Source organism: Lagopus leucura, unplaced genomic scaffold (assembly GCF_019238085.1).
Source record: "Lagopus leucura isolate 7727_CA_CO unplaced genomic scaffold, USGS_WTPT01 108-8_obj-0_obj, whole genome shotgun sequence".
Classification (NCBI taxonomy): domain Eukaryota; kingdom Metazoa; phylum Chordata; class Aves; order Galliformes; family Phasianidae; genus Lagopus; species Lagopus leucura.
The window spans coordinates 83,639-100,510 of NW_024966376.1; the positions used below are offsets into that span (position 1 = coordinate 83,639).

Here is a 16,872-nt window from a genome sequence, read left to right on the forward strand (position 1 = left end):
CCACGGAACCCGGCCCCCCCGGTGTGTCCCCGGCCCGGCCCCCCCCCGGCCCCCTCCCCCCCCCCCCCCCCCAATGCCCCCCCAAACCCCCCCCCCCCCCCAGCAGGCGGTACCTTCCCGGCAGCGCCGCCTCCAGATGGTGTCGGTGCGGAGGATGCGACGGAAGGTGGTGCAGACCCGGGCCAGGCTGGGCAGGTCGGTGCCGGGCAGCGAGCCGAAGATCTGCACCAGCAGCTCGGGGGGCAGCTCCAGGAGGGACATCGGTGCCCGCCCGTTCGGACCCACCTCGGCGGGGTGCGGCGCGGGCCTGGCGCACTCGATGCGCTCCGTCAATTCGTCGTCCTCAGCGGAAGCGCCTCCGCCGCCTCCAGCCTCCTCGGGGTCCGTGTCGGTGTCGGGCTCGCTGTCCCCTCCGCCTCCCCGCCGCTGTTCCCGTGCCGCCCCGCGCCGGCGGCAGCCCCGCGCCGGGCCGACCCCGCACAGCCGGGCGCACACCGCCATGGCCGCCGCCTGTCTGCGACGTGGGGCGTGGCGCGACGCGGCGCGGCGCCGCAGGACCCGCCCACTTCCAGACGCGGCCAATCGGAGCCGCCCTCTCTGCTTGGCCACGCCCCCTCGCCGTGTAACGGACGTGCCGCCGCCGTTAGGCCCTCGGGGAGCCGTGGCCGCCGGGGAGGGCTCGCCCGCCCCCTTGCGCGCGGGAGGAACGAGCCGCCCGGTCCCGCGCGGTGCCCTCCTGGGCACCACCACCTCGCGGCACCGACGGTGTTATCACGGAGCCCCGTCGTCCCGCTCTGCTGCGGCGAGAAAGTAAATATTTCCTTCCCTGACAAAGGGAAAAAAAAAGGAGGAAACCCAGCTTGCCCCGTGTGAGGATCGAACTCACGACCTTCAGATTATGAGACTGACGCGCTACCTACTGCGCTAACGAGGCTCCTCGAAAACGCACTCTCTGCGCAGGTCTCTTGTAGTACTCCTTCCCGAGACCGTTCGCTCCTCAGAGCCGTTCCTTTCCTGCAGGGGGAAGCTGGGCATTTTTGTAAATGGTTCTGCTTTGCCGTGCTGTTCCGCAAGACATCTGCATCCCGAACCCCTGGGTGTGCCTGAACATCCTCATGTGAGCAGGAATGGCTGCGAGGGCTGCACCAACAGGCCTGTGAGGAACTTAAGCTGTTTCCAGATAATAACAAAAATTAAAGCAAACCTTGCTTGCCTCTCCGTACTGAAGAGTCTCTGTTCAGCTGGGATTTCTATAATAAAGTGAGCTCCGCATTCAATGAAGCATTTGGCAGAAGAGGTCTCTGCGATGCCAGCAGAAGCACTGCCCTGAATCCTAATAGCAGGGCCTCACCCCTGCGAGAGGCTCAGAGCAGCTGTCACCATGGCAGCCTGACTGCAGGTACTTCAGCTGAACAGAGACGGGAAAGCAGACATTGAACTGATGCCAAAAGTCTCCAAACTCTGCCCACGAGCATTGCTGCAGGGTGGCTGTCTGCCCACGGTGTGACCGCTGGCACAAAACGAGGAGGAACATTGGACATGAGGTGCTGTGAACAGATGAGGTGAGATATGTGATTGCTTTGGACAGCCTGAGGGTTCTACTAAGGAATCCAGCAGGCAAACCTTGTCTCTGGGACAATACCCTGATTTCCAAGAACCACGCATTCGGATGCATCCATCAGATGACAGATGACAAGTGCAGGCTGCAAGGCTACGTGTGAACCAATTGCTACAGCACGGGATGAGTAAATGCACAGCTTCTCACAGCCTGAACCGCTGCATTCCTTCCTCCAGTGCAGCTCACATGCAGGCTGTCATCTTTAAAAATGTGCCTTTGGGGCTTCGGTGATGGACAAGTTTGGTGCCCACAGCTCTGGTCGGATGAAGAAAAGCTGCACCACGAGTCTGCAATGAGGCACGTGGACAATGAGTCACCTCAAAGAACAGACTGTTTGGAAACACGTCTGGAGCTGTTTTCCACCTGTATGGAATCACATGGATTTTCCCCCTTACTCAAACTTTCCGGACGGGGCTCCAGGAGGCCCTGTCTGTTTGCTAGGGAACTGAGGGATTCATGGCAAGGACAGCAGAAGTCCTGATGGCAAGCATTTAGGTGCAAACAAAACAAAAGATGTCCCTGATGACATTGCCTGAAGCAGAAACCCAGCAGCCTGCAGCAGAAGCAGCTTTCCTCCCTGCTTCTTTTCCTCTTTTGGATTTTCTATTTTTATCCGGGATGTATTCTCTCTCCTCTTCATTCAAATGTTCCCTCCGTGCCTCATTGCCTCCCCTCCCTTCCCCACACTACACTGTACACCCTTATGCACATCTCCATGGGTGCCTTCTCCTCCATCCCTCATAGATGCTTTCCCACTGGCCTGCTGACCTCTTTCCCATGGCAAATCCATGCTAGCTCCCACGGCACTCCATTGCCCTCACCCATTCCCTCTAGATTTGGAGGGAGAAGCAGAGGTCTTCAAGGCAGAGAGATGCTGCAGAGTGGTTCTAACAAACAAAACTTAAAACTTCAGTATTTATCTCTGGTGCTTCTCTGCCACCATTATCTGAATCCACCAGCTTTATTTGTTCCCACAGGAAACGAAGCATAAGTGAATTATCATCACCACACATCCGCTGGCACAACCCAATGTCTGAGCACCCTTCTTTGTAAACAACACCAGATTAAGAGCCCAGAGCTTTCCAGTGCTGCTGCTTCAGGCAGGCAGCTCGCAGACCTCAGCACTGGGCTCCCCAGCAGGATGTACTGAGAGCGAAAACTCATTGTTCCATTTCTCTCCAGCAATTAAGGAGCTGATGCGGCTCTCTCTGCAGTCAATTAGAGCCTTCACGCTCGCTCTGAAGGGCTCTGGATTGGTCCCAGACTCAGTGTCCTCATTTTCTGTAATCCCGAAGCGTTTGTGCCTTCCCAGCCTCCGAGCAGGATGTGCCAGCTGATGGCATACCCAGCCAATTACAACCTGATCGGCTAGGAGAGAATTATTTCTTTTCCATTTGGCAAGGAGGACAGAAAACTGTGGCAAGACAGGCCGAGACAGATGAACAAGTCCTGTTTGCAACACAGAATAATTGCAGCTCGTTTATTTGCCATAAGCCTGCAGTGGGATTTCTGCTTTGCAACAAGCATCCTTGGAGGCAGGACACTTGGAAGATCTCAATGGAAAGACCAAAGAATTTTGCTTCGTTTTTTTGTGATGTAAATATTGTTTTCATCCCAGACATTATTTTCTTGGTGTTTTAAGCTGGAAAATAGTTTTTCTTGTCCCGCTTTTAGAATTCTCCATCTTCTCCCTTTCTGTCTGGGCTTTGATCTCACCAGAAACTGCAGGATAAGCTGAACCACGGACAGGCACAGGGCTCATCTGGGAAGCCCCATGCACAGCAGAAAATGCTGATGGCAGTGACTCAGGAACTGTTTTGCATCCTTCTGCTTTGGAGCCGAGAGCTGTGCCCTCTCTTAATGAAAGAAGGCATGGTATTTCTTCAGCAAGCTGTCCTTGTAATGAAGTATTATTCGATCTGAAGCCCAGCTGTGGCCACGAGTGCCAGGGGACACCAAAAACGCTATGGCACTTTTACAAGGAGCAGTTGTTCTCTCTGCTTTGGCCACGGTCCAGCCAAACGATATCAGTGTGCCCAGCACCTCTGGCAGCTCCATTCTCAGAAGCATTATCTTAAGGACAGGTCACAGGACGGGCAGTCAGGTGTTCAAGATGCTATTACTGGGTCAGCTGCTGAGCAATGATTGGGCAATCGCTGGCAGCTCAACCTCTGCATGCTTCAGTTTCCCACGATGTAAATAGGGAGGATGGTTGCTGAAGCCATGGGCAATGTAGCACTCAGTTAAGTGAAAACATGTGGAGATCCTTTAGTCCTAGGTGTACTAAACAACAACGGAAGGTTTTGCTGCATGTTCCCCAGCTATTCTTCCTGCCCTCACGCTGCCATTGCTGCTTGTCAGGTTATGGATACCTTCGAGTGAAAGGCAGTGCATAAACAGAAGTTACTGTTGCTTCCACCAACTGATTTACTGTGTTCCCCTGTGAAGTCAACAGCTCCTGTTGAACAGTTGATCCTGAAGCCAAGAAATACTTGCTGGAGCAGCAGCAGCAGTAGCAGCAACTGATGTCAGGGTTATGGCATACAGCAGTGATGTCTTGGGCAGTGCTTGCATGGGAAATGCAATGAGTTTTCAGCCCAGTATTCCAAGCGAATGTTTCTGTAATGGCAATCCATACGTCTGTATCTTTGTTTGGATTTACCTTCGAAAAGAAAAGCATCTGGTTCAGAATCTCAGAAGTGCTGTATTCCCAAAGCCTTGTGAAATATGTGGCCAGATAGAAGAGAGAAACAACGTCAGTGCTCCCACTGAGGAATAGGCACATCTGTTTTTAGACCTCAAAGAAAAACCACACCGAAAAATGGTCTGTGAGTGGTTTCTTCATTTCACATTTCTAAATTACACGCTTACAGCCCCACACAGGAGAGAGATTTTGTCATTCTCATCGCTTCCTGCTTGAGTTCTTCTAAATTAGAAGGGGACTTTCATAGAGAAACTTGAAGGTTAGGGTTTTCTTCATAGAATGGGCACCATCTTAGGAAAAAAAAAAGATTCAGACTTCTCAGAAGAGTTGTTTTAAGTCGCTGCAAACAATTCACTACAATCCAGGTCTGTCTGACAGCCTCCCATGGCAGCTCAGTAATGGTTGCACACTGCATTAAACAAAGTCCCACACTAATCTTTAGCTGAGCTAGATCAATAAACACAATTAATGAGAAAATAACCCAGGGAAATGGTGAGAATTCAAGTTACTCTGATCATGGCATCCTTCCTTTTATTATATGACTTCTTTGTATCCATATGCTTGGTGAATTTAATACTTCTGACAGCTGCTGAGCTAATAGCCCTGGACATTCAAGTGCTGCCTTCCAGAAGGGTAAAGCACTGCAGGGAAACAGCTTCATCCACGCACTGCCAAAAACCTTTTCAGTACAGATTTACTGGGCAAACAAGGGGACGTTTCCCAATTCTGATTGTCAATTCCCAATTCACTTCGTTGCGAAGCAGCTAAAATGGAAACTCCATTTTCTCTGGGGTGAAGGGGATGTGGGAGTTTTTCCCCCAGGGAAGCGCTGTAAATATCAGCTGGGGTTCAGAGAGCGACTCACAGCTCTTACAGGGTTTGTAGCAACAGGGGAAAAGAAGAAGAAGAAGAAAAACAAAACAAACAAATAAGCAAAGAGAAAAAGCCAACAGCCTGCTGGAGGAGATAACAGTTGGGAAACGCTGACATCTTTAATTCAGACTGAAAATGTAGTGTAACCTGCTGGATAGGGCACAGAGAGGAGGATCAGAGCTAGGGTTCATCCCACCTTATGTTCTGACCTGCTTTGTAAGCAGGCAAATCACATCTCGGTCTTCATGAGAAAACAGCACTGACAGGTACTGTAAGAGACCATTTACTCCCTCCTCCTCCCCAAGATGAGATCGATTCTCCCTAAGCTCTTCAATACACGTTTTACTAATTCCTTTTTTCTTTTCGAATGTCTGATGCTGACCATCCCACTGCTTTCCTAGGCAATTCGTCCTGATGCTCCACTATCCTCACCCCTAACCCCCTGCACCACTTGTATCGCCTTTTCCAAGCCATAAGCTCATTACTTCATGTCCGAGACTCACTGCATGCAGAGAACACCTAATGCCCTTCCGCTCTGCAGCAACCTTGTGCATATGTGAAGACTAAATAATGCCTGCTTTCAGTTACGTCTTCTCCTCTTCGGACTAAGTGCTTTGTAAAATGTTCTAAGACCATCATGAAAACGCTCTGTGAGCTACATTTTCCAAGGGCTCTGTTCCAGTGCAGTCACCATATCTGAGGCAACCGCAGCTCAAAAGCAACATTTTCTCATTGTAAAACTGTGCTTCGGCAGCACTGGTCCCAAAGGCCACGTCCATGCTGTCATTCCAACTGCGCCTAACACCTCTCTCAAATCCACACTTGCCAACTGTCTGTGCTGTTGAAATGCAGACACAGGCTGAGATGAAGAGGGAAAGGTCAAGCGAGTCACAGCGCGGATCTAAGTTTTCCTTCTCACAGTCTCTGCAGATTATTCATGAGCTGAACATGTGATAGCCCAGCCTGTCAGCAGATACTCTGATTGTGGCTCTCCCTAAGCACCATATGGATGTTTTCAGACTGAGCTGCAGCCCTACTAACAGTTGGTAGCATGCAGGAAAACTGCACGACGCGTAGTGCTCAGTATTGTTCAAACTCACCTGGGCACTCAGCAAAACCAACAAGTGGTCTCATCAGTGCTTGTCTGCCTGCCTGCAGTCACAGAGTGCAGCATCCTGTGAGATGGGACAGCCCAGAGCATGGCAGGACGTCCTCAGCAAGAGAATGGCTTTTTTTAAAGGCGGTAAGGAAGAATAAAATCAAGTTGAAAGAGAAGCTTGGGATGGTTAGCTTTAGCCGCATCAGATTCTTGATCATCACCCATCACCTGCTGTCTCTGGACACCAGGGTGAGCACTCACACACCTCAGGGCTGTTTTTTTCCCCCCTAATTAGTCACATCCTTAATGATCCCATCCTATAATTAGCTTGACACCGGAAACGCTTGACCCTGAATCATAACATTAGGTAATGAACCCTCATTCCAGACTAAGAGCACGCCACTGTAACTTCAGTGTATTGTCACAGCTTGGCAGCTGTAGAAAGCCTGACCAGCTCTAAGCAGGTGGGAAAACGGTTCTCCTCCCTGTAGGCTGGTTTGATGAGGACACTGCTGGCTGCAACACCCTTCAGCAGCACAAGCTGGGTCGTGCAGCGAGACCACGCAGTCCTATTGCTGCAAAATCACTCCTGTATTTCGAAACACAGCACCTCGAACATATGTGAGGGAAGGGGAAAAGGGAGGCAGCTGAAAGTCTACAGCCAACAGCTTGTGTCAGAAAGCTGCTGAGGGAGGGAACAGTTGGGCATTTCTAATCGAGACAGAATGTCTGCAGGATGGATGTGAGTAAACTTGGCTGGAGACGAGCACTGTTTGCAATCGAATCGATGCCTGACAAACAGCACGTGACGGGGCAGCGGGACTGAAAGCCAAGCGAAGTGAAACACCTGCCTCGAAAATTTTGCTCTGGGGTTTTTACACCGACTTTGCAATGCCTTCCAAACCCTGTTTAGCAAAGCACTACGCCTGTAACTGTGCGCAGAGCCCAGCGGCAAGAGAGGTGGTGGTGGGGTGACAGAAAGACGCTGAGGATGGGGAGAGAGCAAAGCACTGAATGTCTGCACGTTTCAACTCTTTGAAAGGGCAGATAACAGCAAGACAAGGGGAAATGGTTTGAAGTTGAGAGAGGGAAGATTGAGGTTGGATGTCAGGGGGAAGTTCTTTGCTATGAGAGCCGTGAGGTGCTGGAACAGCTGCCCAGAGAGGCTGTGATGCCCCGTCCATCCCTGGAGGTGTTCAAGGCCAGGTTGGATGGGGCCCTGGGCAGCCTGGGCTGCTATGAAGTGTGGAGGTTGGTGGCCCTGCCTGAGGCAGGGGGGTTGGAGCTTCGTGATCCTTGAGGTCCCTTCCAACCCTGGCCATTCTCTGATTCTATGTCCCTCTGCTTTGCGTTTTTGTGTTTTTGTTTGTTTTTTTGAATGGTGGGAGCTGCCAGGAAAATCCCCCAGCGCTGGGAGCCGAACTGCCTGTGAGGTGGCAGCGCGCTGCCCGCAGGGGACACGGCGGGGCGACCCTGAGGAGGAACATGGCGGAGCGCTCCGAGACTGCATAGGCTGCGTCCCTGAGGAGAACCACGGCGGGGCACTCTGGAACAACAACAGCAGTGCCCCAGGAAGAAATAGAGTGGGAATCAGAGCTGCGTGGAGAACCATAGCGGGGCACCCCGCAGCGGTCACGGCTCCGCCTCACGGAGAAACACCAGAGCTGCGCCACACTCAAGATGGCGGCGGCGCAGCGCCCGCCCCGCCGTGACGCGCGCGTCAGCTGATGGCGCCGCGGCTGGGGGTGGCCGCGGGGGGGCGGACGCCGCCACTCGGGGTTGGGCGCAGCGCCGCGCACAGCGTCCGCCGGGCCTGAGGCCGAGCCGCCGCCATGCCCTCGGAAAAGAGCTTCAAGCAGCGCCGCACCTTCGGTGAGCTTCGCATGTGTGTGTGGGGCGGGGGGAACGCGGCGACTGCCGGGCCTCGGCGCCGCGGCTGGGTGTGTGGTGTGGGGGGATGGAAGGACGTCGGGCCTTGCCGAGCGCTGAGGCCGCCCCGACGCCGGCGGCTGCGGAGGGAGACGCGGCTCTGCCCGCCCCGTTGGGCCCTTCTCTCAAGGCCCTTCCGAACGCGCCGCCTGTCAGCAGGAATTCAGTTCGGCCAGGATGGCAGCCAAGCAGCTGCCGCTGCCACCGGTGCCGTCAGAGAGCGGTGCTGAGCCGCGCCCGGCGCCGAGCAGGTTTGTGTTTCCCACACGGCGGGGGGCTGTGCTGAATGGCGGTGCCGCCGTCCGACCCGCCCCGCTTGGGGAACGGAGCCAACCCGCCCCCTGTGCGCCTGGCGTTGCTGGTGGTTGAAACCTTAAAGGAGCGTTTTAATTCGGTACCGTCGCTGCTCTTGGAGTATTCGTGCTGCTCTGTGGAGAATCGCGGAACGGCCAGGGTTGGAAGGGACCTCAAGGATCACAAAGCTCCAACCCCCCCTGCGTGCAGGGCTGCCAGCCTCCCCAATTAACAGCAGCCCAGGGCCTCATCCAGCCTGGCCTTGAACACCTCCAGGGATGGACGGGGCATCACAGCCTCTCTGGGCAGCTGTTCCAGCACCTCTTAAGTTGTAAACAACTTAAGAGAATGCGGCTTAGGCCTTGCAGGTTCCCAGCCCAGCAGCCTGCTGAAGGCTTTGCATATTAGCTGCCTTAGTTCTCTGCTTGATTCACATCCAGCTTAAAGCTGTGATTCACGTGAGCTGCATTTCCTGGTTGGGCTCACAAAAGGCACACGGATGTGTTTGATTGCACGTGAGCTTAATGTGGGTTAATGGAGAGCTGAGTGATGTTGCTCAGTGATGGACAGGTAGTGCGTGTTGTGCATTAGCATGCCAGCAAGGAGCCGACAGTGCTGATCTAAGCTCTTCTGCCACCAGCAGCACCTCTCCCCAGCTCAGTGCCTGCTGAAGCTGTGGTCAGTGATGCAGCTGTGATGCAACACTCAGTCTTCACCCTCAGAAGTGTTTACGAGACGAGGACGGCCTGGAAAGCCCCAGCACACTGAGAAGAGCCATAGAGGTTAAAATTGAGTCCACTGAGCCTGCCAGGAGGCAGGGTAGGAGCAGATGCAAGCACATCTAAAAGCAGCCGTGGCTGTTTACTTTGGCTCTAGGTTGCACTTTAGCCTGGCTCATAACATCTGTACTATTAATATTTATGTCTGAGGAGAGGTGAACTTTATCCTAAAAACTGGCACAGATAGCAGTGAAATATCTAAGTACCACAATCTCCCAACTGCTTCCGCAACAATGCGTGCAGCAGAATCAAAATAGAAAACTGTAACTGGGTAATACAAGAATGTACAGTGTAAGCTGATGCTGCTGGGCCTCAGCTGAGCTTAGGACTCACATTTTAATTGTTGGCAACTTCCTTTTCAGGGATCTCGCAGAAATAACACAGGGTGTTCAGCCTTGGTTTGTAGCTTGGGCGTTGTAATTTGGTGCTATGTGTTTTTGAGATGTCTATTGCAGTGGGCAGATGAGGTGGCCACGGGGTTCATCTCCCTTTACATTTCCTAGGAGCCCCAGCCAGTGTGTGTGTGTGTGTGTGTGCAGTAGTTGTCACCTGGGGCTAAAGAGCCAAGTACCACCTGTCAGAGGAGACTTCTTGCTTTTCAGTTAAAAACAGCTTTGCCTGAATGTACTTCTGTGGCTTTCACCAACCTGAAGGTCCTCCCTTCAGCACGGGGGAAATGAAGTTACCCCAGCGTTGAAGGCAGATGTCTGAACAGCAGTTCTTTTAATCTCTTGCAGAGCAAAGAGTTGAAGATGTACGACTGATCCGAGATCAGCATCCAACTAAAATACCGGTGAGTCTTATTCCTATCACCCCAATTTCTGCTTATGTTTGTTATTAAAACCTGTAAGAGAGCTGTCCTCGTGTGCCCAAATTACACTTTGGCCCTTCAGGGTCACTAAGCCTGGATTGCAGAAGCATTCTGCATTTTGCAGGCAGCTGCCACAGCAAGGTGCTGGCTGGGGGCAGGGGAAGCAGAGCTTCCTGTGCTGTCTGTTGCAGTTTGAGAGCCGCACCCCGGCTGAGCTTTGAGAGTCCCCAGAGCGTTCAGCTCTTCTCATCTCAAAATGGACTGACTTTTCTTCCCTGAAAGAAGAATCCACAGAGGCTAATCAAGGAGAAAGCACAGTAGTTTGGAGACAGATGTGGCTTTCATCACAAATCTGTGCTGAGAAGGACAGAAAACCCTTGTCTGCAGAGAAATGGCTTGTGGCTCTGAGATCTCCAGGAATGCTGCTTGGTGTCAAATCCTTCCATCTAGCATTGGGTCACTTCAAAGAGGAGATCAGCCCTCCTTTTTCCACTTGCCTTTATCAAGTCAGCTCCAAATGCTGCTTAAACTTCTTTTTTTTTAATGGCATCCTCAATGCAAATAAAGCATTCTAGGAAGCAAAAGGTGGGGAATGCGGAATCCCAGAATGGTTGAGGTTGGCTGGGACCTCTGGAGGCCGTCAAGCCCAGGCCTTGCTCCAGCAGGGACACGCAGAGCAGCGTGCCCACACCATATCCAGGTGGTTATAGAAGATTCCTGTGGGGAATGTTGCAGTGTGTGCCTGTGCTCAGTCACCTGCACGGCACAGTGCTGCTGGTGGTCAGAGGGAACCTCCTGTGCTCTGATTTGTGCCCACTGCCTCTCATCCCAGCACTGGAAACCACTGAAAAGAGCTGACTCCATCCTCTGCCTCCTCCCTTCAGGCGTTCATAGACATGGATGAGTGGAAGTGGGAAGTTTTGCAGAGATGAGAAGTTAATCAGGTGCCATTACTTTGGTTCTCAGCGATGAGTGCTGATGGCCACAGAAGAATTTGCTCTCAGAGAGAACAGACTGCCTGCAAGCAGCAGTTGTGGTGCAAGCTTTTGAGCAGAAACAGTTGCTGTCTCCGTGTGAAATAAACTGAAAGGCTTCCAGCTTCACTTTAGCATCAAGCTACCTCTTCTTGAAGCTGCTGTTTTAGCATGCTGCTTGGCGTGGGAACAAGTCATACTTTATAGCTGCAATTTTTGGACTTATCTGGAATCTGCACTTTTCCCAGAAGGCCCTTTCATAACAAATCTTTTCCCCTCACAGAAGATTGCTTTTTCATCCACCTTTCACAGATCACTTAGCAGTAGTCCCCGAGCTCTGCGACCACAGATTGAAAACCACTGATTTACAGCAAAGCTCTCATTTTAAGTCGGCCGTGGAGATATTACTGGGGAAAATTCAGAGGTACCTGAGCAACTCGTTGGAGATGCAGTGATACAGACTGGCAATGACAGCACAGGCATGCACGGGCTCCCTGGGGGCTTGCTCTGCTTGCCAGACCACGTTCTAGCTTGAGTCATTGCCTCATTATCATCATTAGCAGTTCTGGATGAGTTGAGATGGCGATGTCATGCTGATGGTGCATCGCTCCTGTATGGTTGCCATCCTCCATTTTGCTGTTGGCAAAATTATCCATTGCTTACAGTCTACCTCACTAAAAACAGTGCATTTTTTTCCCCCCCCTCCACAGAATTTACCCAGCGTGTATTGATTTATCTACTGATGTAAGAAAGTTTCTCTCTGATGTAATTAAATTGGCTTCATATCCCTTCACCTGTGCAGCTTCTGAATATCAACACAGCCAGGCCCCGTGAGCGTGGACACGATCCAAGTCCCTTCCAAGTCAGTGGTGTCACGTAGCTACCATTGGTTTTAAAAACAACAAAGCCTGTGTGGCTGTGGAAACTGGTACACAAATTCTGAGATCATTCCTTAAAAGCAGGAACTACATGCAGTTGCTGGGCAGAGTGCTGCTTAAATTGGCAAACCTACAGTTTCCTCCCGAGTTAAGTCTTTACTACATAACAACCTTGATGGAATTACTGGTTCCTAGGCATGCCCTCTTGAGATTAAGGAGGAAATTCTCTGCTTCAAGGCTTTAGATCCTTCAAAAGTCACCTTTTCTTATGCATGAGAGAAACCACGGCAGGAGAGCAGAGCAGCATGCTAATCCAGAGCTGTAGTTCTTAGAGACAGCCCGATAGTCAGGAGAAGCTGGAGAAACTGTGGTGAGAGCTGTGTGAGGCTGCAGACTTCCATAGCAGCCAACGCAGTGTGTTAGAGAGAAGCCTGCTGTACCTTTCCCTGGTTTCCTTGTTGCTGGGTGGTTCAGAGCTAGATTAAAGGAGCCCAGTGAAAACCATTTTAAGTTGCAAGTGTGTGCTGCTAAACCTGTTTGTTCCCCCATCTTACAGGGACTCTTGCAAACAGAAGAGGCAGGTGATGGTGATTATAATGCAGATGTGACATTTACAAACCAGACTTCCACTTACAAATGAAGTGAAATGGAGCTTAGGGTGAATCCTCCTACTTTGCTGTGTTTAAAATGGAGGGGGTGAGGGCTCTAGGTTTCTGCCTTTCACATCTTCTGCTGCTTTCTTTTGTTTCTCTCTAGGTGATCATTGAAAGGTACAAGGGGGAGAAGCAGCTTCCTGTTTTGGATAAGACCAAATTCCTGGTGCCAGATCACGTCAACATGAGCGAGCTCATCAAAATCATCAGGTAGTATGCTGTGATTCCACACAGCCCTGGGTACAGCCCACCCAGTGCACAGCTCTGGGAACCCCTTAGATGGAAAAGGCATCCAACAAGTGCTTCTATCATCACTAGGATGGAGTCACAAGAAGGCACTTTTCCTTTGGCTCTGCTGGAAAGGACCTTTGCTAAGGGCTGAGCTCTCAGTTTGCTTTTGAGAGAAATGACCATTTCCCAGGTGCCAAGAATGGAGTCGGGCTGAGAATCCCTGTCTGACATGGGTGCTTCTGGCCCAGGGCCACAGTGCTTCCTGCCTGCCTATTTTGGGATGCCTTCTCAGTGTTCTGCCTGGCAGTCCCTCTCTGCAGTGCCTGCCTCCTCCCATTGCTGGAGGGGGAGCTGGAGCTCCTAGTCAGAGCTCCAAGCTGCTGCTTGGGGTTGACACTGGCATCCTTTGATCATGAAATGAGGTTACCCTCACTGACAGCACAGAGGCCTAAAAAACATACGTTCAGATGAGTGCTGCCTTGACACAGCTGTCTGCACAGGCTGTGGTTTGAGTGTTGCTCCTTGTTGGTGCTTGAGCTTTGCTTATTAGAAAAGGCCAAGGGGCAATAACCTTGGCAATAACCATGAAATGGGAATTGTGTGGCTTTAAACTGCAGTCAGAGCTTCTGCTCAAAGCGCAGTTCTCTTGGCGCAACGTCAAGTAGGAATACTTGATTAGTAAGAGCTCTCAAGCAGTGAACTTGGAGGCTACCAGCAAACCAGAATTTGTTTTTTGTTGGTCGCTGTATGGCAGCAGAAGGCTGTGACAGTGCCCTCTAATGGGACACAGGCAGTACAGAACAACAGCAGGTTAAAAAAAAAGGAAAATTGACTCACCCCTTCCAATGGCAGCTCAAGAAGAGTGCAGTCTCTGTGCAGAGAAATGCTGCTTCCTCGGCTGCTAGCCCTTAAATGAGGGTGAGGAGGGCTGGATCCCCTTCTGGCCACTCAGTTGCATGGCTTGCAGCTGAGCCCCCTGGGTTAGCTACACCTCCTCACCTGGTGCTCAGCCAAGGTTCAGGCTGTGACCCAGCAGTTCTGCTGCAGTCGTGGTGTAACAGGGAGCTGGTTCTTGGAGGACAGGAGCTGTAAAAGCTGGGTATTGTCCCACGTGTCCAAACAACTCTGTGCCCCGGAGGCTTTGATAAAAGCCTTGAGCAAGTCCCAGCTTTGGCATGGCTAAGGAGGTGAGGTAAGGTTTCTGGAAGTGAGAACCTGATTCCCCAGGTGAGCTAGAATTTCTAATGAAGGCCTCAGGCAAGAAGTTTAACAGCAAGATGCAGGATTTTCCCCATCTCTTTTGTTTAATAGATGACTTAGTACTGGCTGGGCTTGGTCCTCAGCCAGCTCCTCTTGTGCACAGCAGGACCGGTGTGCAGTGCAGGCTGCTCCTGCCCAACCTCACAGGGCTGCTGCCTTCCCTGCTGGCTCACCCTGGAGCCGTTAGTGCTCACTGTAGGAGGGCCCTTCCCAGGCTGTGGCTGAGGCTGAGGAAATGCTTGTTTCCAGCTCAGCAGAGAGCAGAAGTGGCAGGGAAGCCTTTCTAATCCGTTGTTCTTCTCTCCTCGTTTGCACCTCCTCTTATCTGTGTTCCTCCTTGCCCAATTGGTTAGTTAGCTCTTCCCTGCAGACCTGCTTTCAGGAGGGAGTTGAGCAGCAATATGTATTTTCCTGGCTCAGACAAAAATGTGATGCAGGGAACACACCCAGGGGAGGTGTTCGTTGTGCTACGCAGTCTGGAAATCCTGTTGCTCTCTGTCTTCCCGTGGTGCTTCTCATGGGAGGAGAGATGAAAGGTTCAACACGGGCTGTGACAGTGCTGGTGTCAAAGTGAGTTTAATAGGCACGGAGCCCTCAGGTGGAAGCTGTGTCGTCCTTCTTCCCCAGGTTTACCTTTCCAGTGAGGTGCTGTGGAGCTCAGCAGCAAGCCAGAGGTTCTGTGGGTCTTCATTGTTTGCAGGTTGTATGGGATGATCTGCTGCCCCAGCGTCATCCTGGCAGGGTGTCCATAGAACCATGACACAGGGAACATCTCATCCTGTTCACTTCAGTTTAACGCTCTTTGGGAGTGCAGCCTGTGCTGTTCCTGTGAAACGGGGGTTCCTGCCAGCGGATGTGTCTGAGAGCATCTGCAGATGATGAATTTCATACAGCTATAGGGCGAGAACCAAATGCCTTCTGTAAGGCAGGGCCGCTCCGGGTGCAGACGTCCCACCGCTGTCACTGGTGGAGGGCTTTGTTTTACCCCCCATCCCAAAGCCTTTGTTTGCATTGCCATCCCTGTGAACCTCCTCCCCTGCTTCCTGACTTCTCACAGGCGACGCCTGCAGCTGAACTCCAACCAGGCCTTCTTCCTCCTGGTGAACGGCCACAGCATGGTGAGCGTCTCCACACCCATCTCCGAGGTGTACGAGAGCGAGAAGGACGAGGACGGCTTCCTGTACATGGTGTATGCCTCTCAGGAGACTTTCGGAGTGCAATCTTCCATCTAGGACACGCAGGTGGCTTCTAGCCTAGGATTTCGGTTTACCCTTGGCCATCACCCCCACTCTTCCCCACACGCACCCCAGGGAAAGAAACGGATGTCACCTACGCTCTCAGTACCTTAGCATAGTCTTGCTTTAGCAGGTGTTTTATCTTACCTTGCCTTGTTTGTGACTATTAAACAGTACAGACGAGCGCCTCCAGCTTTGAAACCTGCTGTAATATCCCACACAGGCACATTTACATGTCTGGACTTGACGAATGGAACCCAGTTGTGCATGTGATGATTGCAAATAAAGGGACACTCGATTGACTTTAATGAGCAAACAGGCACCAGTGAGGAGCTAAAGTGTTTCTGTGACAGTTTTCTGGAGAATCTCCCTCTGATTCCTCAAAGCCTTTCTTTTTCTTTTTCTTTTTTTTTTTAATGGGAGGGCTTCTAATTGAGAGCAAATGTGTTTTAATGTTCCAAAGCAGAGCTTTGCCTTCTGCAGCTCGCTGAGATCTGTGTCGGTGCTGCAGCCGTCAAGGTGAGCGTTTGGGGTGAGCTGGGGGAGTGCAACTGCAGCTCTTCATCTCCTCTTCTTTTGGCACTGCTGACGTAGGGACAGTGCCATTTTCTGAAATAACTCATACCAAACACCACAGCTTTATTATAGTTTTAGGAAGCATTAACTGTAAGCACCTGGACAGGTAACACTGAAATAAACTCCAGTCTGTCGTGAATTTACAATGCCTGCGTGTTCAGTGAAACACTGTTGTTTATAGGGGCTTGCTTCCAAAAAGATCCTCCCTCCGAGCTGCAGCCCTGGCCTGAGAGGAGGTGAAGGCCATCACTGCCAGCAGGGTTGGCTGGAGGAAAGCGAGCCGGTGTGTGTAAGCCCAGTGACAGGAGCAGGAACAGCTTTGTTAACGCACCTCCGTCCTGAGCATCGGGCTCAGACATGCTGCTGGCATTGAGACCCCACTGTGTCGTTTGGTTTGCATGTTACCGCTGGCGGGGTCAGGCAGAACCGCTTCCTAACAGCTCCTCGCGTCCAGGAGCTGCTGTGGGAGGTGATGAACAAAGCGTTTTTCCATCGCCGAAGCCTCCTGCACGGAGCTGGAGCTTGCTGTGACTGCTGGCCCGAGCAGGGAAGGCTTCTGCTGAGCCCCGTGTTTTTCCTCTAGACTCGTTGTCAAGTGAAGTGTAGCAGGATGAGATTCCTCTTGTATATTACGTGTCTGTGACCTAACTCCATCTGTTACTGGAAGCTAACTTACTATAATGGGGGGAGAAGAAGCAATACTACTGCGTCTTGGCACTCTAGCTCAGTAAGGTGTACAGTTTGTACCTCCCTGCACCTCTTTGCATGCATCTCGTTCACAAGGCTTACTTCATGATTTTTTAATGTTGTGTTTTTACTCCGGCGTAAACTTTTCGATGCGGCTTCGTTCTCCGTTTAGTTCCGTTTGTGTGAGGAGTTGTTTCACTCACGACTGACAAACCAGACCTGTAATTACAACGCGATCGACCGATAACTCCTGTACAAATGTTGCTTTTTT

At 51.6% G+C, this 16,872-nt stretch overlaps 2 protein-coding genes and 1 non-coding gene across 4 annotated transcripts in view; 1 reads left to right on the forward strand and 2 right to left on the reverse strand.

Moving 5' to 3' along the window:
- The window catches only part of FBXO31 (F-box protein 31), a 22,021-nt gene extending 21,520 nt beyond the window's left edge, over positions 1 to 501 (reverse strand). For both annotated transcript variants that reach the window (XM_042893123.1, XM_042893122.1), the window contains exon 1: positions 114 to 501. In XM_042893123.1, coding sequence (XP_042749057.1) covers positions 114 to 501 — 388 coding nt within the window. The remainder of the gene's footprint in view (positions 1 to 113) is intronic.
- Positions 502 to 861: 360 nt separating this feature from the next.
- On the reverse strand, positions 862 to 934 carry TRNAM-CAU. The gene has a single exon. It is a non-coding gene; the product is annotated as a tRNA-Met (tRNA).
- A 7,130-nt stretch (positions 935 to 8,064) lies between these two features.
- On the forward strand, positions 8,065 to 16,057 carry MAP1LC3B (microtubule associated protein 1 light chain 3 beta). Its single transcript, XM_042893125.1, has 4 exons — positions 8,065 to 8,166; positions 10,034 to 10,089; positions 12,716 to 12,822; positions 15,161 to 16,057. Exons 1-4 carry the CDS (start codon positions 8,127 to 8,129, stop codon positions 15,333 to 15,335), a joined length of 378 nt encoding a protein of 125 aa, XP_042749059.1. The 5' UTR covers positions 8,065 to 8,126; the 3' UTR covers positions 15,336 to 16,057.
- Positions 16,058 to 16,872: the final 815 nt, after the last annotated feature.

Coding starts and splice junctions, on each gene's coding strand:
- MAP1LC3B (XM_042893125.1), top strand. CDS start 8,127: ATGCCCTCGGAAAAGAGCTTCAAGCAGCGCCGCACCTTCG. Junction 10,090..12,715: donor AGCATCCAACTAAAATACCG/GTGAGTCTTATT, acceptor GTTTCTCTCTAG/GTGATCATTGAAAGGTACAA. Junction 12,823..15,160: donor GAGCTCATCAAAATCATCAG/GTAGTATGCTGT, acceptor GACTTCTCACAG/GCGACGCCTGCAGCTGAACT.